Here is a 26,336-nt window from a genome sequence, read left to right on the forward strand (position 1 = left end):
TTAAACATCACAACTTTACTACAAATACCACTGAATATACAAGGTAGAATAAATCTCAAAAAAAGCATTTGATGCAAAAGAAACAGAAGACCAAAATAGAATTTCTTATTACAAAATCTAACGAATGGGAGGCATTTACAAATGCATTACAGTGATTTATCCAAAACTCTGCTGCTCACTTCATTAATCTGTGCACAGCCATCCATCTGTAGAACAAAGATTTCATTGCAAAGACCGTTTAGTTTTGTGTTGGCTGTTGTCTTATTACAAAGAGGATAAGAATGAGGCCTCAAATTATGCAGTATAAAAGTGATACATACAAAACTAGTGCATGTTGTTAAGTACAAAATTATTCCAGGATGAGATTTAAAGCACCACAATTGCCACATGTTCAACCATTTTTTATAAGCATTGCATGGAACTCATATTGAATACCCCAAATGGAGAGACATCAATGGTACTTTAACAGAGCCATTCATCTATCTATATTGTGACTTTGGCAATGATCATAAATCAAAACCTAGTAAATTTTATTCTTAACCTGTGTTTTTTGGCAAAGATACCAAATGCATACTAAAAGGAAGCTTTGCTTGCGAGTAGGAGAATTCCTGGAGATTAAAGTACACCCAATACAACAAAACACCAGGATGTTATGAAGTCTCATATCAATCCATAAATACTATAGAGATGAATTCTTTGTATGCTAGTTTTCTGGAATGATAAGTTTGTTGTAAGCATACATTTTGGTCACTGTTAAGTTATTTTTATATACATATATAAACAAACGTACCGACGTAGGCTGTACATCAATCTGACTTCAAACAAAATACAAATACAAGTTGGTATGTTTTGTCAACTGGCATTCAAATATTGAAACAAAACAGAATATGCAAATTGATACACGATAAATTTTACCAAATATTATGAAATACAGATTGAGCAAAACGAAATTGTGTTTAAGATGGTACATAGCACAGGCGATGGATGCCTACTGTGTGCATATATTGGCAAAACCTAATCTTGCGTAAAAAATTGAAATTGTGAAAGTCCTTAGTTAGAAAAAAAAAACATTTGACGATCTACTCCAAAATAGTAAAATACAAGAGAATAAATGAAGGCAGTTGTATTATAAATGTACAAGACAAGAATAGAAACAAATGTACCCATCAAGATCACTCATTTGAATGTGACAAAGACAAACCTGATATACATCTTTAAAATACTTTTACGTCTTGCATTGATTTACATATTAAATCCTTTCTATTGTGGAAGGAGGGGGGGGGTGGTAACGTTTGTTGGCACATTCTGAAATAGTTTACTAAAAAGACCTTCACACACGACAATGACACCCAAGAACCATCCAAATAAAGCATCCCATACACATACGTAGCAGTTAAATTCAATCAGTGGTTGTGGAACTATTAGAGCAATGGCTTTCAAAAACAAGACAGACTAACATCCAGTCACACTGGTTTTAATCAGAGAACAAAATGACAAGGTAATCAAGTCGTTGATACCAGGTCATGGATAAAATCAAGTTGCAAGTCACAAACCTGCAAAAGTTTGTACTAATTCTGTAGAATAACAGTATCCAAGGATTGAATCAAAACAAATAAACTTTTGGGTACATGATCTGAGTAATCCAAAATCTTCAATCTTATGTTTCCACATGAAACCTTGCATAAAGTTACAAGTAAAAAAGAATATCAGTTATGATATAAACAATCCTAAAACAAATCCAATGTTTGGATTAATAATGTACTTTATAGAAGCAATTTATAGAAGCAATTGCAACTTATCAAATCAGAAAAAAAAATCAAAATGTGCATTCTAAAGCAATTTTAAGTACATGTAGAATACATTTCAATATCATCCAGGATTTTGATTGTCACATTATTGCAGTTCAGTGTCATTTTAGAAACACACTGAATTTGTCATAAGGTTATAATTGGGGAGAACACAGAAGATAGACAATGAATGGGGAGGGGGTGTCAAATCAAAGGTGTTGCAGTACAAAAGTTCTGATAAAAAATAAGCATTTTCCCTTTAGACCAAAGCATCATCAATATACAAAAACAGCATTTTAAAGAAGCAATATGAACTAGAACAAATTTTTATAGTAACAGAATGTTTGAACCAAAGATCAATTTTTCACTTTCTCTGCTGCTGCTGCTGCTACCTTTGAGCAAGCGACAAGATTACAATGTACATATTTAGTCCTTGAAGTGTCTGCAAATTTGGCCCTTTGCTAAACCCAGGTGTGTGCAACATGTGTAAACAAGTGCTTAAAGGAAAACTCAATTCTAACATAATACTCCAAGATGAAAGAGCTTGACAAATGTAACATGCAATTTACAGCTTTTTCATATCACTTTTCATTCTCTAGATATTTAACTTTTCATTAATTATGGGTAAAGTATGACATATCCACTGTTGTCAGAAATTGAGAAAATGATTTCATCTATAACTTCAAAATTGGCTGAAAGTTTAGAATATGGTAGCATGCAAATGCTCACATTTCCTTGTATTGTATACAATTTATCAATGCTAGTAGGTTATATGGGCGATATGTAACCCGTTAACCACAAAAAGGGTACAAAAATGTGTCATTCTACTTTTAACGATTAAAATAAGGATTTTTATTGTTATTAAGCTTTAGGCAATATCTTCAGTGAAAAACTGTAAATTGCATTCTCCCACACTTGTGGAGGTCTTTCCTTGGGAAGCATTATGTTGTTTGGCTTGACTTCCCCTTTAATTCTTCCCATCATTTTCTCATCACAACTGGGAAATAAACTATTTAAGTCATTTTTGAAGTGTACCTTATATAATGAGGCTGCACTTGTTTCCAGTTTTTTTTAGCTCCTTATATCCCTTGGAGTTTACAAATAAATTTTACATTATTGAAAAATACAAATACAGTAAACAATTATGCGAACTCAACACAGCATTTGAGTATATATAAATTGCGAGTTTATGCAGTATGCAAATTAACAAAAACGAAGTCTTCCTCTTAAAATATTACCTGATTTAAACTATATATTCCAATAAAAACTTAATGTTAATAGGCAACCATTACACAGCTGCATTGTACAAACTATGAGTACAAAATTAAATATTTTTGGAATATTTCCAAAACACTGGACGCAAAGAATCAAAGTGCATCCCTGCCCTAACATCTTTCCACAAAAATAAAACTATTTCCCTGATATTTGTTTTAAATATCCTTTCCCCAATCAATAAATGTAGACTTCCCCACAATTAGTAGCATTCATTAGAAATATTTCAAGAAATCTCAGAAACGATACTTGGTAATAATAGAAAAGATATATCCAATCCAAATATTGTATTTTGAGAGAACATCTTGGTGAAATAAAATCAATATCTTTGTGAGAAACATTGAGAATAGAAAGAATGTTTCTACCGACTCCTACTACGGCTATGGGCGCTGCCACTGCCACCATCATGACTTAAACTTCGCATTCTAGGACTGACACTATGACTAGGACTTTCACTTCGGTTACGACCATTCCTGCTTCTTCTGTGATCTCTACTCAGACTTCTTTGATGACTATCCCTGTCTCTACGGTCTCTACTACGACTTCGACTTCTGTAGCGATCATTCCTGGATTCACGCTCACGACTTCTGCTTCGACTTCTGTAGGATGATCTGCCAAAAAAAAAAAAAAAATACTCGTTATCTGTTTAGTTGAGATTGCATCATGGCATCCATATATGGTGGAAATTAACTTTTAAAAACATAGTGCCAAAGTCACTCAAACTGTTGAATGCGATGCTTTTTAATTCCAATTTATATCAATTGCTTCAAAGCATTCGTTTTCCTCTCTACATGCATGTAGTAATGTTTATGTCATGTTAGGAGTAAACATGATGAAGATTCATGTTTTGTTGAAATAGTCCCTGGTACTATGTGTTGTGATTCCTGGTACGAATCACCAGAAATGCATGGTGGTGACGCATGCAACAGGATGTCACGTTTTACGAGCGTACGTTTATTTTGAATCACATGACAATGGTTCATGTGTCAAGTTCTTCATAAACAAGCAGCCTATCGGCTGAGATAGCTCCGCTGTTAGCAATGCACATTTCAATTAAAGAACTGAAGACATCATTAGAAAATGAACAATATGAATAGTATCAAAGCAATCAGACTTACAGTTTTTAACAAGAAGTCGAAAATATCACTTTTTACCAAAAATTACAAAAATATTCACCAAAATAAATTAATTAGAGAATTGAAGATATCATCACAAAATGAACAAATCTGAGAGAGGTCCACATGTAGACAGTGTAGGAAATTCCTGCCCGTCCGCACGCCCGAGACGGGTAACTTTCGTATCGGACTGGTTGAATTTCAAACTTCCCTGTCCGGTGGTCAGGTAACATGTTACCACATTCTTCCGCCGAAATTAAAATAAAAACAAGCAGCCTATCGGCTGAGATAGCTCCGCTGTTAGCAATGCACATTTCAATTAAAGAAGTGAAGACATCATTAGAAAATGAACAATATGAATAGTATCAAAGCAATTGGACTTACAGTTTTCAACAAGAAGTCGAAAATATCACTTTTTACCAAAAATTACAAAAATATTCACCAAAATAAATTAATTAGAGAATTGAAGATATCATCACAAAATGAACAAATCTGAGAGAGGTCCACATGTAGACAGTGTAGGAAATTCCTGCCCGTCCGCACGCCCGAGACGGGTAACTTTCGTATCGGACTGGTTGAATTTCAAACTTCCCTGTCCGGTGGTCAGGTAACATGTTACCACATTCTTCCGCCGAAATTAAAATAAAAACAAGCAGCCTATCGGCTGAGATAGCTCCGCTGTTAGCAATGCACATTTCAATTAAAGAAGTGAAGACATCATTAGAAAATGAACAATATGAATAGTATCAAAGCAATTGGACTTACAGTTTTCAACAAGAAGTCGAAAATATCACTTTTTACCAAAAATTATAAAAATATTCACCAAAATAAATTAATTAGAGAATTGAAGATATCATCACAAAATGAACAAATCTGAGAGAGGTCCACATGTAGTACCTATATATGTAATATCAAAGCAATGGGACTTGCGGTTTTTAACAAGAAGTCAAAAATATCACTTTTTACCAAAAATGACAAAAATATTCACCAAAATTAGAGAATTAAAGATATCATCACGAAATAAACAAATCTGAGAGAGGTCCACATGTAGTACCTATATATGTAGTATCAAAGCAATTGGACTTGCGGTTTTTAACAAAAAGTCGAAAATATCACTTTTCACCAAAAAATGACAAAAATATTCACCAAAATTAGAGAATTAAAGATATCATTACAAAATGAACAAATCTGAGAGAGGTCCACATGTAGTACCTATATATGTAATATCAAAGCAATTGCACTTGCGGTTTTTAACAAGAAGTCGAAAATATCAGTTTTTACCAAAAATGACAAAAATATTCACCAAAATTAGAGAATTGAAGATATCATCATGAAATGAACAAATCTGAGAGAGGTCCACATGTAGTACCTATATATGTAATATCAAAGCAATGGGACTTGCGGTTTTTAACAAGAAGTCAAAAATATCACTTTTTACCAAAAATGACAAAAATATTCACCAAAATTAGAGAATTAAAGATATCATCACGAAATAAACAAATCTGAGAGAGGTCCACATGTAGTACCTATATATGTAGTATCAAAGCAATTGGACTTGCGGTTTTTAACAAGAAGTCGAAAATATCACTTTTCACCAAAAAATGACAAAAATATTCACCAAAATTAGAGAATTAAAGATATCATTACAAAATGAACAAATCTGAGAGAGGTCCACATGTAGTACCTATATATATAATATCAAAGCAATTGCACTTGCGGTTTTTAACAAGAAGTCGAAAATATCAGTTTTTACCAAAAATGACAAAAATATTCACCAAAATTAGAGAATTGAAGATATCATCACAAAATGAACAAATCTGAGAGAGGTCCACATGTAGTACCTATAGATGTAATATCAAAGCAATTGCACTTGCGGTTTTTAACAAGAAGTCGAAAATATCAGTTTTTACCAAAAATGACAAAAATATTCACCAAAATTAAAGAATTAAAGATATCAACATGAAATGAACAAACCTAAGAGAGGTCTACCCAAGGTACATATACACCAAGTATCAAAGCATTTAGGCTTGTAGTTTTCAAGAAGAAGTCGAAAAAGTAAAACATTGACACGGACGACGACGACGGACAATCACTCATATGATAAGCTCCGCTCGACAGCGGAGCTAACAAGCTACCATTCTTTATATGTGCTCTAAACATTTTAAACAGAAACGTGATCAGCCAAAACTATGAAAATATTGCATTGCCGTCTCACATCGCGACTTGTCGACACGCATTCTCAAACCACAACACGGAATCCATTGACTTATTAACATAATAATAGGTACGTGACCTCGGGCCAGGTCCTATCTCCCATGGTGCAGTGAGACTTCCGGTGACCCCTGACCAGTTCTATTGTTGCGTAGTTTGTTTACAAAGTTTTCCTTTTGCGTACAACATGTATCGTTTTTTGGGGATAGACCCTCCAACAAAGAAACAGAAGTCGAGCATCGATAGAATTGCGGCAAATAAGGAGTATGACCAGTCAAAACATACTCGCAAAATAGTTCCAAGCTGGAAGACGGTGTTCAAAGAATGGCTGGTCACCGATGACACCGGTAATCATACGGTGTATTGTCGTATCTGCCGGGCTATTTACGGGCCGTTATCAAACCGCAAAATACCAGACAAAAAAATGTGAAATGTCATTTGGTCATAAACGAGCCAAATCGATATTCGAAGCAAAGAATGCTCCACCACCAAAGCAACTTCCTGCTGATATGGTAAAAGTGTTGACAGGTTAGACAAGCTATTCCGAGGCTGTAGCTGGATTAAATTCTGACTATGGTTCAGATTTTTCTGATCTAGCCGAGAGCAACAGTGACACAGACATCTGATATATCATGTTCTGAATATGCATGTTCTCTACAGCTACTTTGTTGTTAAAATAAAACGTGCATAGTATATTGTATACAACGCGTGTGTGCGTGCGTGTGTGTGCGTGTGTGCGTGCATGCGTGCGTGCGTGCATGCATGCGTGCGTGCGCGTGTGCGTGTGCGTGTGCGTGTGCGTGTGTGTGTGTGCGCGCGAAAATAATTGAAAAAAATGTGCAGGACTGGTAACATTTTAGCAGGGCTTGTAACTTTTGAAAGTTACCAGCCCTGATGTCTGGTATGTAATATGGACAAATTTCCTACACTGTGTAGTACCTATATATGTAATATCAAAGCAATCGAACTTGCGGTTTTTAACAAGAAGTCGAAAATATCACTTTTTACCAAAAATGACAAAAATATTCACCAAAATTAGAGAATTGAAGATATCATCACGAAATGAACAAATCTGAGAGAGGTTCACATGTAGTACCGTAAAAGCTCAATCAATTCGGCCACTCAAATAGTTCGGCCACCTATTTTTTGCGTCATGGTTAATTTTAAAATGTATCCGTTTAGTTCGGCCATCTGTCCAGTCAGTCTATTGTTTGTATTCAATTAGTTCACCCGGTGATGACACTGCGCGATTTTACGTCACTCTCTCAACAAAGGTATATTTTCACACATCTATCACGTAAATACAATGTACATGTATAAGCATTTACATCCATGGTATAAGCAATCGGGATATCCGCCAGATGTGCAGTCATGGTGTCAACCGTGGTTGTACAAAAGACGTGTGAAATCTCTAGTACGTCCATGGTGAAATATACTCTGTTGATTGTCATTACAAATTACCCAGTACATCAGTTGTAAATAATCGCTAAGAAAATTCTCATCACGACGCCAAAAATATCGACAACGAACAAATACTTTAAGTCATTGCTAGCAATCACTGACGAAACGAAGCTCCATGGTTTAGGGACAACAAAATTCAGGCCGACACTTGACTCTCGTCTTTGGAATTTCAAGCAAGTCATACAAAGTCGCAAATGTGTTACGTGAAAGCGTCATTATTATTGGACGTAGTTTTGTTTACACAGTCACGCAGCACGTCAAAATATCTTCTTTTTTTCGGTTGACCCAAATAAAATTATCTGCTGGATTGTTTCAGCACAGTCGTTTTAGTAATGTTCGAAACATTGTCCTGCAGAGTTGTTTGTTTAAAAGTCAAGTAGATTATTAATGTTAACGGGGTAAAAAATTAATTAATGCCGACTTGCAAATTGTATCGTCTTCGGCATTTCCAGTAAGTCGATACAAAGTCGCCAATGTGTAGCGTGAAAGCGTCATTTTTATTGAACATGGTTTTGTTTACACAGTCACGCAGCACGTCAAAATATCTTCTTTTTTTTTGGTTGACACAAATAAAATCACTGGCTGCATTGTTTCGACACAGTCGTCCCAGTTATGTTCTAAACTTCCTCTTGCAACGTTGTTCGTTTAAAGGTCGGGTGGATTTTTTGTTTTGTTTTAACTGTGGGTAAAAAAACATGACCGTGAGGTGAAAGACTGCGCTCTCATAGAAGCGGTTTCAGTAGCGGTGCGTGGTTACGGTAAAGTGGCAGACGAGACAACGTGAGGTGTGAATCCTGGGCCTATCATTTCGACATTGTACGTCAGACTGAGTACTGACTGATGTACATCCTTTAATTTCAAAAGAATATGTGATAATGTTGTGGCTGGTCAGAGAATCATGCTATAAAAGTGGCGATTTCTCTGGGGAAAGACACTCACTTTTAGTTTTCCGACAAGCTATTAGTACTTATTTTGTCGCTCGCTAGCCATGTCTCGAATCGATTCATTTTTTACTAAGGCAACTGCCGAGGTCCCAGCTTCTATGTACCGGACAACACCACCCGCCCCGCCCCGCCACCACATCCTCCAAAAAGAGATACCGTAACAAAATATCAGTGTGTCGTCTCGTATTATGTTTTTCAGTGTTATTTATTGTAGTTGATTTAAAATATATTATTGTATGTATAGTTTAATTGTAGATAATTTCAAAAAAATAGTACAGCAATTAGCAATAAAGCATAATTCTATTCTACTCTATTCCAGTGAGTTTTTCACGTTACCATGTTTGTTTACATTTACGGGAGCGTGACATAAAACTGTCGTCTCCATGGCAACAAAACAGCAGGTGGCCTGGTTGCGTCAGATTTCTTGAACGCGCTTGTAGTTTGTTTTAAAATTGGGTCAAGTCTCAGACTAGTACTACACCTTTACTCTAATCTCAGGAAAACGATATATTTATTCAGTTACCGGTGATACACACTTCGAACCCAGTTTTAAAACGTTGAAAATTTATTCAAACAAATCGACCACTTCGGAAACATTTTCTATATTTATTCAGTCAATTGGCCCACCCCCAAAAATATTTATTTTTACATGGCCGAATTGATTGAGTTTTTATAGTACCAATATATGTAGTATCAAAGCAATTGGACTTGCGGTTTTTAACAAGAAGTCGAAAATATCACTTTTTACCAAAAATGACAAAAATATTCACCAAAATTAGAGAATTAAAGATATTAGAAAATGAACAAATCTGAGAGAGGTCCACATGTAGTACCTATATATGTAATATCAAAGCAATTGCACTTGCGGTTTTTAACAAGAAGTCGAAAATATCACTTTTTACCAAAAATGACAAAAATATTCACCAAAATTAGAGAATTGAAGATATCAACATGAAATGAACAAACCTAAGAGAGGTCTACCCAAGGTACATATGCACCAAGTATCAAAGCATTCAGGCTTGTAGTTTTCAAGAAGAAGTCGAAAAAGTAAAACATTGACACGGACGACGGACAATCACTCATATGATAAGCTCCGCTCGACAAAGTCGACAGCGGAGCTAAAAATTAGAGTGCAAATTAGAAGGATAACAGTTTTAAATTTGTTTTGAACACGGCAAATACAAAACACAATGAGGAAATTGATAGTTTTTATGGTACCAAGTGTGGATTGAAGTACTGTAAGAGTAAGCTATTTGGTTGATGCAGGGCTTGGATGTGAAAACATTTGATTGTACTAACAATGTTCAGAAAAAAAGTGTCACATCGCTCTGGACAACGTTTTAGTTCTGGTGATCTCACAAAATACAACTTATTATCCAAAACATTCATCATTCAGGCAAATATAGAAAATGTACAGAGTAATATTTACCCACAATGGGGATTCTGAAAATCACCCAGTGAATTTGAACCAGTGATATTTAAAGATGATAATATAATGTGTTACAACAAAAATAAGTTTTTGCAATCAAATGACATCACATTGATTAGAGTTATTTAACCATATTCAAATTCTGGTTCATTTCTTATTATCCATCAACAGTCTAATAGATGTAATGAATACAATAGGATATATTACCTTCTAAATCCTCCACCGCCGCCGCTGCCGCCACCACGATAACCACTACCACGACCACCAGGAGATCTGTCAACAGATAACAAATGTATAGTGTTAAAACAAGCAACTCTTATGACAGACAATCATGACAGTCTCCATCTACCGTGCTATATAAAGGTTTTCATTCCAATCTGAGGTCAAACCTAACATTTTTAGAAAGCATTAATATTTAATTCTTCATTCACTTGCTTGACACCAAAGTAGAATAATCCCAAAAGCTGCAAAAAATCTAATTGAATTTAGTTATCATTGGCCACAATCTGATGAGCTAAATACGCTCATAATTACTACAATATGTACACAGTGGAATTAATTTGAAAGATGATCTTTAGAATCAACTTATGCATTATATATGAATGATTCATCACAGTATAAGTGCAATGTTGATGGCTAATTATCAAATGAAGAAAAAATCCAACTGTGTTATAATGCTTCACAATTTATCATTCTCTTTTACTGGAGAGAAAACTGTCAAACTTTGGGAAAAATACTCTAATGCACTTAGTCTCCATTACTGTGCAGTCACAAACCAACATGGCAAACCCATTGCCATCAATGATACTGAAAGTAGTGAATATTAATTGAGATTTTCTGGCGTCATTCTGGATAAAAAAGAAAACATGGATTGTTGAAGCACCTGCTACGTCTGTTCCTATAAGGTGATATTGAACGAGACCTGTGGAGAGGACATAGAATTTGAAGTGAGTTGATGATACTAATTCATCTGAATCACCATAAGTAGAAGGTTCTCAACATCCCCCCTCCAAGTATTTCTGTAGAACTTGTGTCAAAAAACAAATGCATTCAATACATTTTTTACTTAGTTTCACACAATCATGTTAAGCTGTTTACTTTCGACAGTTTTGTGAACCAAGACATGCATGGATGATTTCAACATGAACACGTTTAGACATGTTTGGCATGATAACCAACACCAATTTATGCCAAAGATTGTCAAAAGCAAACAATATGAGTTAATAAATTGGTAATTTTGCAAGTCTGGGAAAAATCACAGAATTCTGAAGCATTGAAAAATGTCACTCATTGTTAGTAGAAAGAATCGGTTACATGTTTTATGCGTACATACAGAATCTTGAGTTCAGGTTGAATTTCACGGTGACGTAGACGTTCATGGTGACACATCATTCGGCTATGTGAACATATGCGACAACGTTATCTGTATACGTAAAACATATAGCCTAGGCCACAAAAAATGTAATCGTTTCTTTTCAATCCTTTATGTGATTTATATGAAACAATTAAACAGCCATACAGAAATGCAATGAAGAAGTGTAAAATGCTTTGATTGACAAACCAATAAGAATAAATGTATTTGTTTGATGATATCTTGGTTGAATAGCATTAAATCTGATGCAATAAATGCAGGAATTAACACATTCAAAGGACATGTACAAGACTAGAGAGAAAGCACACACAGCAAGTAACAGGAAAGAAACTTACCGGAAACTAGTCCTCCCAAAACCAGCTGCAATTAAAATAAAAAAAAATATGATTTAAAAAACCAATGTCAAACCAATATCTTTAAATAATAGAATCAGAATAATCATAACTGAAACTGTTTGAATGTAGGGTCTTACCATATCTTGGATCACGACAATCTCTGGCCCAATGACCAGAGCGATGGCACTTGTAACATTCATCTTCCGCCTGCTAATAAAGATAATGCGAAAAACACTATAAATGATCCAAATAACGTGAAAATATACCTCGCACATAGCACTTTAATATTGGCCTGCATGTATTGAGGCAACTATTTTATGGGATCTTGCTTATCAACATAAACAAGCTCCAGCTTGTTCAGAACACATTAGACTGTCTCATCACTAATACTAAGAAGTTTGAATACATCACACCCATCTATATAACCTTCACTGGATACCCATACTCGAGCGTATTGACTTCAAATTTCTTCTAATCTCGTTCAAGCACCAACCTACTTATCAGCCCTTCTCAAGTTATACAAATATTCATAATTTCTGTTCCAAAACATCGTATCTGATGCGAAAACGTGCCTATCAGAATCTTGCACCAAAACTCTGGAACAATTTGACATTTGATATCAAATTTGTTATTTGTATTTAAGATGAAACTGAAGATTCATCTATTTCAAGAAGCCTACAAGAACTATCATGAATAACTTTCAATTTTTTTTTTTACTTCTTATTGTGAAGTGCCTCTGATCAGACCTGGACTGGAATTATGGCACTACAATATACAAGTTTCAAATACAGTGCCTGCTAATAATGTAGTGTCATGACAGACAGGATTGATTTTTGTGAGGATATCGGTTCATAATGGGACCCCATCCCCCAATTATCGAGTCAGCTTTGAGAGGTCTGTCGAAGATGTCCTTCATTTTTACGCTATTTAGTTTAAGTGTGAAATTTATCTTAAATCATTACAAATTCCACACTGCTGTCAGATAAAGCTTTGCCACATCAAAATATTTGTATATACAATGCTAAAATTTTGACCAAAATGGCTACACTAAGTTTGACTGAAATGGGCCAAAAGTCAAAAGATAAGAATTTGGGTATGCTTACATAGAAATAGGGTGACAATAACAAAATATGAAATAGTCAACAGCTTGAAATAAAACGTGCCCCTGCAACGCAACTTGTACTAAGTTTAACTGAGATAGGCTCAATTATCTCAATAACTGGCTGTAGCAGGAATTTGGCATATTTTGTGTCTGACAGTCAACCATATTTGATTAAATAAACAAGCAGCCTATCGGCTGAGATAGCTCCGCTGTTAGCAATGCACATTTCAATTAAAGAACTGAAGACATCATTAGAAAATGAACAATATGAATAGTATCAAAGCAATCGGACTTACAGTTTTCAACAAGAAGTCGAAAATATCACTTTTTACCAAAAATGACAAAAATATTCACCAAAATTAGAGAACTGAAGATATCATCACAAAATGAACAAATCTGAGAAAGGTCTACATGTAGTATCTATATATGTAATATCAAAGCAATTGGACTTGCGGTTTTTAACAAGAAGTCGAAAATATCACTTTTTACCAAAAATTACAAAAATATTCACCAAAATTAGAGAATTGAAGATATCATCACGAAATGAACAAATCTGAGAGAGGTCCACATGTAGTACCTATATATGTAGTATCAAAGCAATTGGACTTGCGGTTTTTAACAAGAAGTCGAAAATATCACTTTTTACCAAAAATGACAAAAATATTCACCAAAATTAGAGAATTAAAGATATCATTACAAAATGAACAAATCTGAGAGAGGTCCACATGTAGTACCTATATGTGTAATATCAAAGCAATTGCGGTTTTTAACAAGAAGTCGAAAATATCACTTTTTACCAAAAATGACAAAAATATTCACCAAAATTAGAGAATTGAAGATATCAACATGAAATGAACAAACCTAAGAGAGGTCTACCCAAGGTACATATACACCAAGTATCAAAGCATTCAGGCTTGTAGTTTTCAAGAAGAAGTCGAAAAAGTAAAACATTGACACGGACGACGGACAATCACTCGTATGATAAGCTCCGCTCGACAAAATCGACAGCGGAGCTAAAAAAAGCTATTTTCCAATGTTTCAATAATTTGAAAACGAGTGAAGTTGATGATAGCATAGTTTGTGACAACACCAAAACCATGAAATTACCAAGTTTGCTCCAAGAAACTCATCTCAAACAGAAGCCAAAATTTATTGTACTGCAGTATCATTAAAATAAGACTTATTCTAACCACTCCTTTATGTTAGCGCATTTTGTACGCTGTGAATTTTGTATAAATACTAAATGGCCCACTAATATTTTGTAAAAGTGTCTCCTACAGGATTTTATAAAAGAGGACCCCTCCCCCCATACTAAATACAGGAGGAAGATTTCTCTCTTTAATGATTCCTTGATTGTATCACAATTACATAGCATTAATCGTTGAATTACGCACACACTAAAAATTAATGGGGGAAAATCAGTGTGAATCATGCAATTGTTTGTCTTGGTGGATACACTGAAATGGAGTTTAATTTCAACAAAAGCAATTGCTTTTTATTTTTTTACAGAAACAATTGTGACAACATTCAAAGCAATTGGTATACACACTACACAAGCTACAAACTAATTTAGGTAAATTATCAAAAGCTTTGAAAATTACATAAATTTGAAGAACTGATCGGAAATGTAAAATGTACTAGTGAATATGTTACTATTTATGTTGCAAGCAGTGGAAAGCATCAAAGCAACCTCAACCAGAAAAACACCATGAAAATTGGATGCAAAATATACTCCAATTATCTATGGCAAGCCTAAGCAAACAGTGCCAGCCAAGGGTTAAGAATTAATGACCGAGATCTATTATATATATATAATATTGAAAGTTTTTCACTTCGTATAATAATAGTTTTGATTATTGTTCATATTGATGCTGGAACACAAACTGCATTCGTCATTTGGATTCAATCGTTAGAAAATTTCGGATGACAATTCTCAAGTGCAAAACAATATAATAACTAGTTCACTTTGGGCCCACGTTTTATGTACATTGGGCAAAATATTAGAATATTCTAGTGAACAAATGAGATGAATTGTTATTGTAAAATATCCTACCCAAGTTTTATAGTCTTTATATTACACAGCTAATTACACAAAATAAAAAAAAAAATATATCAAAATCCTGGTATGAAACTGCAGGCTTAAATGTGTGCCCCTTGGAGTAAATAAAAATGTCTTATTTTGAGAATGGTGCAACTCAACATTTCCGCAGTGTCATGAGCTGGCAATATTGCTTATTTTGTGTGCCATCCATTATTTTGATGCGAGTAAGAAGAGTTTCAAACACCAATAACATTCAGTTAAAGTATGCAAATACTCCCTTAGCACACCCAGTAACCATCCCACCACCTTATAAAGCCATACAGATAGAAAAAAACAAGCATGAAACTTATCATGCAGTATAAGAGTAGCTGGAAGCTCGCTCACCACGAAGCCCCGTCTTGGTCCTCTGGCCCATTCTACAACGATGCTTTGCCCACAAACTTCTCTTCCGTTTTCATATTTGATGGCATCCTGTGAATACAAGAATAAGAAGTGTTATTTCTACTTGCCTAAAGGAAATGTTCAAAGATTGATGCACCTACATACTGCAAACACACAAAGGAAAGAATCCTGGATGAAATTAATGTACCTACTGTGTATAGTAGAATCTTGAAGAGTTTGGGCAGTAATTATCTTTACTTGGTACACCAACATTTATAAAGTTTACACTATCAAATTTAAAAATTGTATTTGAAACTTTGTCATTTCACGTTGAAAAATGAAATGTTAGTTCACTTCTTCTCATTGCATGTAGCTGCAATTTATACATGGATCACCACTTAGTTAATAAGGTTAACACTCATTGCCTGCTGAAAGCCTCCATGGAAAGTTGAACTGAAAAACGCCCATGTGAGGTGTTAACTGTATACTACTGAGGTATGTTAATAAACTGACAATGTTGAATGTCACATTAGATATATTCTGAACAATGTACCAGAGAACATTTCAATACAGCCCTCACAAAAAAACAAACTAAAAACAATATATCCATGTACAATTTTTAGCACTGTTGACACATTCTCTACTGTAAATACTGAGAACTGAACAGATGGAAGAATTTCATTAGACAAAGATACTAAAACAAACAACAAGATGTATCATAATATTTCACCATCACTCCGAGTTCAATAAATCAACAAATTAAAAATACAAAATCTCCACAAGAGCTGCTTTATTTCAAATTTGGGAATTGGAACAAACAAAACATTTTAACAATATTAACAATACTCATCCCATAAGACAAGTAATTTGATTACTACTGTTGCAATTACTAGGCATATAATACAACATTTTGTGAAAATATTTACAAGACTGTTTTCTAGGATACTAGTATCAATGAAATGTTCAATGACTGGTGAAATTCACAATAATTTTTCACTCACAAAATTAAAATTCTGTATTTTCTCCACAGAAGTAAAAAAATTATGAAACAGACAATCACCAATTTTCCCTTAAGGAATTTAAACCATTTTCATAAAATCTTAATACTATGGAATTGTTTTGAAAATGAAATCAGATTAAATTTTTCATTCAGTCTGAATCTTCCTAAGAAAAACATTTTCCTCTGACAGGTAGGGGGGTCCCGACTCACTCAGTTGTTATATATTCAATCAGAAACATTTGGGAGAGATTAGAGAGGCAGTTTTGAACAGTACCCATTTAATGTACGAGATCCGACCATGTACAATAATCAGTACTATACTCAAAATTATACAAGTTATATTACAATGTATTTAATTTTAATACTTTATAAGAACACTATGAGCAAAGGAATATAACACAATTGTTGACCCATTTTACCTGTTCCATTCAATAGCACAGTCACACTGCAGAGGAAATTAAGAGGAAGTTTTTCTTATGCATCATGTAAATCAAGGTTCATTTCCTCCCATCGCTCTTCTGGTTCTTACCCTGGGCCTCTTTCTCATTACAGAAAATGAATTTCAAAGCATTCAGCCATTACATTTGACATATGGCTTGTCCTGTTCATAAATAGCCCCTGGCCACGAAACGATTTTGCTTACATCAAGTATTGATGCAATTTCCACTGATCTTTATATAGAAACAGATGTCTGATATTATATTTCTGTTTTCACAATGATGGCAGTTATTCAAAATCACCATCAAAATGTACTGTAGTATGACAACATGTCAAGATTTACCATCTACAATCAACTTAGACTCTTAATCTATTCCGGAGTTCATACTAAAATGTCAAACCCTCTTAGTTTGTGTAGACATCACATTATTAGGAATGGCAATATAAATCCACGGTTCTTGTGTTGAAATGTAATGATGCATTAAAGAAAATTCTAAACAACTGAATGAGGTCCATTAACAAAACAATGCAAATTGAATTTGTATTCTTGAACTGCCGCATCAAATTATTAGCCCACTATTAACTGATTTGCTTAGAGTATTATCCATGTTTTGCATACAACTGCAACTACGTATATTTACTGTCTGACAATTTCTAGCAGTGAATTAAGTTTACATTAATGGTAGATGGGTGGGTATGGACATGCAAGATACTGGTAACACTATACAAAGCCTAATTGATCAATGCATGCCATTGCATGCCTGAGAAATAGTTGATAAGGTGTTGCCAGTCATTTAATTTCATTGAAACCCAAAAATAACTGAAGAAAACATGCAACCCATTATATGTTGCCTCTGTACTGAAAATCTGTAGAAATGTACACCATCTAAGAAATCAACTCGTGAAAAAAAACTAAATAAACACCAGTCAGCCATCTTGAATCAGGTCAAACTGAAACCCACCAAGAGTTGTCAGTACAAAGTCTGTTAAAGGACTGAAAAATTAATCAACATGCCAGGTATCCATATGCCATGTATGCGTTATGACTTGCCTTTGTAACAAGTCCGACAAAACATGTACATGAAAAGTTGGCTGAACAAGTATATCAAAACGTACACGCATCCTTTTTTTCACCATGTATAACCTGCCTAGAACTGCCCTAATTATGTCACGATGTCTACCGTTTGCTGTTTAGTTTGAATGTAATACGATATCAGACAAATATTGCTTACAATATTAAAACTGTTTATTATTTCCATATATAACAATTAAATCAACAATTAATACCAATTGCTTTTTACTAACATAAAACTCGCATGTGTGATGCACAGGTTAGGTTCAATCAAATGCTCAGTGATGCCGTGGTCAATTCAGCCACCCACTGGCGTTTTTGTTTCTAAGCTATATCAGTCTCTTAACTGTGGGTATATGTACATGTATTCATATTTAACAATACATGTAGGTTAAAGTTGCCAAAAATATGTCAATTTTACAATTATATGAATACATTATCTGGCATGACATTTTATTTGAAACTAGCACAGGAACTGCAAGAGTCACAATTGTTCTCTAAATCGAGTCATAAGCCAATCAAATTGTGCCACATGTCACTGTAACTATACAGTGCTTTCCAATAAATTATTTACATATTTCTATATTTATATTCAGTATTCATAATTTACATTTATCTTTGTGTACTTAATATAATTAGATTTGTGGTAATTTTAAAATACTTGCATTCATAAAACACTGCAAAGTGTTTTTTTTTAATAAAGATCTCTGATCTGCGTAATATATAGCATTAATGTTTTGAATAGAAAACCAGTTGCCTGATCTTCTAATGCCATCTGTTTCACTTTGTCCAGTGATTGCTATTGTGTTTATATATTTACTCAAAATATTTGTTAGTTTTATGTTGGTATTATCTACTCAAACCAGTGGCCTGTAAGACTGGATTAGTTGGGAAATTAATCTGTTGCAACATTATGGTGATATCAGTCAATTTGTCATTCACATTTTATTCTTTTACAAAACACTAATCGAGAATGCTTTCATAAATATTCTGAATGCTTTTTTATTAAATATGTTTTGTTTTTTTTAATTAAATTTCAAATAAATAGGGTAATATCTTTATTGCATCCTTAGAAATGCAATGTTTTCTATTGGTTAATATAATAATGACAATATAATAAATAAAGGAAAGGCAAATAAAATGAACTGTGTACATCTCCAACTTTAAGTAAGAAACTTTACACTAAAGCAATCTCTAGCACACCGACTACATAATATCTACACAATTTAACATTTTAAAGCCCCCCCCCCCCCCCCCCTCTCCAAGGTACCAGTTACGATGGTTGCCAGTCGGCCTGGCCTACATGATATAGTGTCTTCGTACCAACTTTAAAAGCAATTAGTTATTGCATGCAGAGAACAAATTTGGGAACATAATGGAACAAAAATTACCCCCCCCCCCCAAACATATTTGATCATGCATATCTGCACGACATGACATTACTTTTGTACCAAGTTTGAAATAAATTGACATGTCAGTGAAATGAATCTGGATGGAGTAATAGTTCCTGTACCATATTTGCTCTATTAGAAGTGAACCTTCCAATTTAAGCACATGGAAACTAAAAATTCCATTTATTGTATACTAATCACTAAATTGTTACTTATTTTAAACACAGAAACAGCTCTATAATTTATGTAAGTGAACTGTATTTAGAATTTGCTCAATAAGAATAACAAATTTCACAGTAAAAAAGGTGCATTACTAAACAATTTTATTTTAAACATTTTACAATTTCTAAAACGCAATTGTAATACCAATAAGCTGTGACACAGAGTGTGATAAAAACACAGCATACATGATTACATTGAGAAACAGCTGGAAATAGAACCACCACATCGGCGGACAAACTTAATTACTTCTAGTTTTGTTGGCAATAATGCCAATCTCTAATTTAGGCATCATTTTCTGCACATTTCAATCTTTTACGATGCTTAAATTAAAGTATAATTTAGGTATTCCGTAGTCACTGATGCCTGTTCAAGAGTACAATGTTTATTGTGGCTAGCAGGAATGGGTAAACTTTGTTTTAACAATGAGCTGTTATCACCCTAAAGTGTTAAATTTTTCAATGCTCAGTTAATCTTTCGAAAACTAATTTCTTTATTTAAAAAAAACAAAAAAAAAAACATTCCAATTGCCCATCAAAATCGATGCCAAAAGATCGTACTACAACATAGGTAAATCTCTTCAGTGTTGCATTAGCCATAAGGTTACTATAATGTCATTAACATATTTCAATAAGATATACCAGATTCTGCAGGAAACTGACCCTGGGCCATTAACACTGCAGTTTGGGTTTAAAAAGAAATAAAATGGGACCAAGAAATCACCCATTTTTCGCCTGTTTTGTGAGGTGTTTTCTTAATATTTTGGCTTTATTTTTCAGACATTTCAATCTTTCCTGACGCCTAAAATAAATTTATCGTAGTCATTGATGCCTATTCAAGAGTATAATGTTTAATTGTGACTAGCGTGAAAGGGTAAGCTTCGTTTTGACAATGAGCTGATATTACTGTAAACAATGTTTAAATTATTCTTCAAATGCTCAGTTTATCTTTTGAAAAAAACAAATTTTTTGATTTAAAAAAAAGTTTTCCCATCAAAATCAAAGCCAAATGATCGTACTACAGCATTGGCAAATTTCTTCAGAGTTGCGTTCAATAACATTAACATATTTGAATGTTGGCATCATCCTTCATTTTGATTGGTTAATTAGGTCAAGAACACCGTCCCAGGTCAACTCGTGCAAAGCATCGAGTATTTATAATATGCGACTGGAATCATTCACTTGCAATGAAACTAAGTTGAATTTCATAACAATTCAACGATTTTTTTTCTACATTATTATAACCACTGTTGAGTAATAATCAACAATTGTGAAACACAGCATGACCGGATCGCGCTACCGTGATCATTTGTTACTAAGCAATGCAGTTGTGTTCGTTTTTATTTGACACTTCCTTTAGAATATACTTTCTTTACCAATAAAAAAATAACTATTTGGCGTACCAGATTCGTTAATGTGATTTTTTTTGGTGACACTGGATGACATTGTAATGTAATTTTAGGCAGTCTACTTTTTAATTCAGCAAGAAAAAAATGGTGGCAGTGGTTTCTTTCGTCTCGGGTGGTCCAACTGCCTGCGTTGAAAGTCGATGTTGGAGGATTTTTCAATGAAAATATTAATTTTTCAAAATTTCAAGTCACCTATTTTAGAATCAAATTAATGGCTTCCACTTTTCACAACATCCAAATTGGAGATTTGACAGTAGTTTGGTTGCATTTGTCAATTATTTTTGCTGAAAGGCATCAAAATCAATGAAAATACTATTACCTCTTATGGTTTGCTTGCAGTTATTGATCAATCGGTGAAATATACAACAACTAAATTTATAGTTTTCAGTGAAAAGAAATTTTACGTTAATAAATTAGCTACCAGTCAATTATATATATTTTTAGAAATAGCAATCAAACAGGCAATCAATAAAGCTGTATTTATACCTGCCTCTTTAGAAAATAAAATATACTTGGTAACAACTATACCACTACTCCTGCATGGTTTTGAGGATAGTTCTAAACATAGAACTATATTTATGCAAAGCCCATGTCAGTGTTCAATCATACCAAACTCAACGTTTTCTCTCTTTTGCTTTCACTCATAAAATTATACGAGGGCACAGATGTACAGATGAAACATGCATACAACATATTACATCATTTCTGAGTTATTTTCCACACAATCTACTGGTATTTTGCCACCAAATACAAACGCCAATAATCATGCCAGAACATACAACTACTTTACTATTATATGTAGTAATGTCATTAGATGACCGAGGTCAAATAGTAGGTCAGGTGATAACTCAGGAATGAGGAGTGAAGATATACACATTACCTTTACACAGACTACTTACTAGAAACAGGAAAAAAAGAATGAGAGCAAAAACAACATATGCATATCAAGTGACATACTCTCTGCAAAGGTGCTTGATTCTAGGCAAACAACAGTCAGTCGGATGAACTGGCCTTCAAACTTTAACGTGGTGGTGTCGGAGAGGCTAGTCAAGGTAGGCGCCAACTGGCTTTCTGTCCTCATGGACTGGAATGGTTCGGATCAGATCATATATCAAATGGCTCGGTATCGGAATCAGAATGGAACTCTCGGACTGAAGTCTATACAGTCTGGCTCAGTTGTTCAAGTTGGTGGGTGAGGTCAGAGGTCAATATTCAGGGGTGACTTTTCTCTGGTCATGGTGGCGGTACAGGACTTCCAGTTTTCGGATATTCTCAGGTTGGCATCCTGTGTTTTTGTCAAATTTGGCAAATAGTTAATCAAGAATTTTGGCTAAATCGTCACAGTAACTGCAACAAAATTAAATCAAAATTGAAGGAGAAAACAATGTCCAAAATTTATCAAGGAAAACCAAATGTCCACACAGCAGAATATTTCATGTATTGTGGTTTTTAATACAATATATACTTGTGTTAGACGACTGAATTATTGAATTGATTTGCATACAAATTTAGTAACCATAAACGTAGGTTTAAACACAGATTAGAAATGGCATAATTAAAATTGGGGGATAAGTTTGCAATTTGAATCATTTGATAAACTAGCATTTTGAAAATATCAACTATTCTACACAAATAATACTAATATTAAGTTGCCAAGCTTGAGAGTCAAACAAGCCAAAGAACTTTAATGCTGAGAATACAACAAGATGCAGGCACCACTTACCTCAGCATCCCTGCGATCTTCATAGTCAACAAATGCATAAGCTAAAGCAATGAAAAATAAAAAATTTATATAAAAACAAGCAATGAATACATGGTTTATTCTTGTATTCACTACCATGCATTTTAGACATCACATAATGTTGACAGACTGATGTGAATAGTAATGATGGCAAATAAATTTGTGATACAGAATATCAGCAGAGCACTGGAAACATTGGTAAATATTGTTTCTAAGAAGTGGAAGGCAAAATATTCAGTTCAAAATGAGTTACACAAGATACTTGTGGAATGCGCTGATAAGATTCAGAACTAATTGCGAATGTGATACCCATGTAAACATGGCATGCAAAGCATTCAACCACAAGATACCTCAGCTTGAGGGTTCATTTGTGTCATTGAGTATCGAATCTACTAAGCATGAGGTAGAAAAAAAACATTGACTACACACTATTCAAATTAAGCCAATGAGCTAATTTCATTTTAACAATGCAACAACACTAATATCAGAAGTGAACAGTACTAACATATGTATACATCTGCACCATATGAGAAAACCTAAAACATGCCATTTATTGATGTAACATATTTGGAATGAACACTATAGATTTTTTTTTCATTACTATAAACAAGTACAAGAAACTGCATGTAGTAAGAAATATATACAAATTAATCTAGCAAACAAATTGTTACTTGGCAGAATATTTTGAAATTTGAGTGCAAATTGAGCAGAAGCAGTCAAATCTAAAATGGCATTTTCAATGACCTGTACAAAATGCCATCCTGTTGACGAGACGAACAGTTTTATACACAGTAAATCATGCAATTTTTTTTCTTTTTTTTTGGGGGGGGGGGGGGGGGCTTGCTTTATACTTTACATTTCAGCTGTAACTAGAAGATCACTATGTATAAATCACTACTCACCCATTCCAGTGCCTGCAAGTTTCAACCAGTTCATGTAAAATAGAAAAAAAATTGAAATGAATAGTCTGCCGATTCCTACATGTATGAATCAGTCTGACTCTTTCACATCCTGCCATTTAGAATGCATTGCAGGTTTTTTTCTAAAAAACACTGAGTGAGCACTGAAGTTCAGCGGCGCAACCAAGTGGAGAGATGAGGTTCTCCCTACCAGGGTGTGGGACAGGTCACAGTTGAAGACTGGCCACATGTGATCCCTGGTTAATTAGATCTTCTCCCCAGGGTAAGGGGGCGTATGGCACAGCATGAGGGTGCTGCTCCCTGTTACCTTGTTTAAAAAAATCCCTGAATTGTACACTGCACCTCAATACAATTTAAATGTTCTACCTGAGAAGTTACCGTAATAATTCATCTAGGCAACCAACCAAACAGCATATTTGAAAAATACAATGCAAAATATAGTAGGTAATAGTAGTCCTTGGTAATATATTGGTAGAATTTACTACAATTTTCCATACACAAACATATATTTATCAGTCCTAGTAGCTTTCTATTTTGTAACTGAAAATGCAAGGTCTATAAAATTACCACTAAGGCCAAGGAAAAAATATCTGTTTCTCGTTTCCGCGCGCATCATTTTTAACTACATGTATGCGCCTCGAACGTTTTTTCCTAAAGCTTTCCAAAATGTGCTTGTACCCACACTCTTGTCTCAAATTTGTCCCATTTTAGCTCAGTATTAAAAAAAAATCGCCTTGCCGCCTCATTTTAAAATTTCCCTGAAACGAGAAACAAATTTTTTACCCCCTGGCCTAAGCCATTCCAAGTTAAACTAATCTCGCTGACAGTGCTAGTAAATAGTATTTACTAGTACTAAGTAGTAACGGGGGTAGTCATTTTTGAAAACTAAATCATCCTGTATACATCTTCAAGTATACACAATAAAAATTATATGCAAATTAATATGCAGCTGGTCTACATTATCATTAGAATCCTACCAGCAGTATCCATGTACAGTACATGTACAAAATCTAAAATGTTGATGCACTAGATGTGATTTTGTTTATACAGCCAATAAAATAACCAAAAAATGCTCATGGTCTAAAACATTGTGTGCAGAAAACAAGAATTGCTTACGACTGCTGAATACTTTTCAGTCTTCTCACAAAATAAAAACACAATTAGATGAAATTTGTCTTATTGTGACCAATTGATTATTTATATAAAATAGCATGATAATGAAGTAGGAAGTTTTGAGCTGGTAGTACCATGAACCTACTAACCCAAACCTTATTAATTTAATAAATAAACAATACATATCAGTGTAGTTACAGACAGTGGTCTAAAGTTCAATCCTGTGTCATAAATGTTTAAGCATTAAACAGCCGGCTGGCACATATACAATTATATATTAGTGTAAAACATTTTAATTTCACAACAAGAAAATTCTCTTGAATTTCGAGACAGGAAAAACCATAAAATATTGTAGCAATGAAGATTTCACTAGTTCTATGCATGCTTGTGCACTTCAGGTTTTGGGCGTTGTAACACCAAATTACGAAATTACATGCAACATGCTTGTGATTAATTGACATCAGGCAGGCATGTGGAATGGCTATGATTAAATTAGAATTGTTCAATTGCAACCATTACAAAATTATTAAAATCAATTTACAGTTATGGAGAGATTCAACACGTGTCGTCCCAAACCCACTCTATTTAAATGCCATCCTTCCTAAAATAATTGAATATTCTATCTAGCACTACCAGCAACAAAATGCATATAAGAAAACCATAGTCTATAAAATGGTATCTGATAATTACAAATGCAATGATTTACATCGCAATGATTTACATCTCAATTCTTACACCCTATTTACCTAATGTCGTAAAATCGTAGCACATGTAGCAGTCAATTCATAAAATTATTAACAACTGACCCAACATAATACAATATTTGTGGTCACTTAATTCCGAAAATGAGAAGCGTTTCGTTATCTAGCTGGTAACTGTGAGTCGAGTGTGGTAAACTGTAGCTACATAAATTCACGGGACGGCGCGAAATTGATAAAATAGACTCCAGGGTGGAATTAAATCATGCATGACATACGCCTGAACTGCCATGCACGGTATGCATTTTACGAGGGGGAAGTTAGTTTTTTGGAACCATTCTGCTCATGCAATGATATAAAAGAGCAACATTCGACGAGTTTTCAAAAATAGAAGTTGGTGAGCTGCGTTCAGAAAAGTAAACCTTTAGTTTGCACATTATTTAGAACACTTAACTCTAATGCAGTTCGGCGATTTACACATTTCATACTCTACTAATTTATCGAACAAGAACGAGGAAATCGGAGAAAAAACAACATGGCCGCGGACATACGGTCGAAATCGAAACACGAATAAGGAAAAGCCTCCAACACTTGATCGACACTTAAACCGGTTGAGCATATTACGTACCATATTTGACATCGCATCTTGACAAACGACCATAAGCTGTGAAAATATCTTCTAAGTCACGTTGGCGGGTTTGTTTACTAAGTCTTCCGATAAAAAGCTGAGCTCCTTCACCACGAGACATGTTGTACAGCACACAGCGTTAGTGAACGGAGTCACAGTCGCGGTATAAAATTGAAGTGTTGAGATCAGTAATTAACATTTTTACCAGTAGATTATTCGTTCAAAAGAAAATATATAAGTCTGATAAATCAAGTCAAA

General features: G+C 34.2%; 1 protein-coding gene across 2 annotated transcripts; it reads right to left on the reverse strand.

Annotated features, from left to right (window-relative positions):
- LOC100376908 (uncharacterized) lies at window positions 1-23,628 on the reverse strand. Of its 2 annotated transcripts, XM_006825690.3 has the most exons (8): window positions 23,622-23,628; window positions 22,702-22,742; window positions 15,454-15,540; window positions 12,064-12,136; window positions 11,927-11,951; window positions 11,103-11,141; window positions 10,427-10,492; window positions 1-3,670 (listed from the first exon to the last, which is right to left on the reverse strand). In XM_006825690.3, the coding sequence occupies exons 1-8, from the start codon at window positions 23,623-23,625 to the stop codon at window positions 3,421-3,423; spliced, it is 585 nt and encodes a 194-aa protein (XP_006825753.2). In that variant the 5' UTR covers window positions 23,626-23,628; the 3' UTR covers window positions 1-3,420. The 2 variants fall into 2 exon arrangements, with proteins under 2 accessions (XP_006825753.2, XP_006825754.2); XM_006825691.3 differs by lacking the exon at window positions 11,103-11,141.
- Between the last annotated feature and the right edge of the window lie 2,708 nt (window positions 23,629-26,336).

The sequence above is a fragment of the Saccoglossus kowalevskii genome, chromosome 1, assembly GCF_978046115.1.
Source record: "Saccoglossus kowalevskii chromosome 1, keSacKowa6.1, whole genome shotgun sequence".
NCBI lineage: Eukaryota > Metazoa > Hemichordata > Enteropneusta > Harrimaniidae > Saccoglossus > Saccoglossus kowalevskii.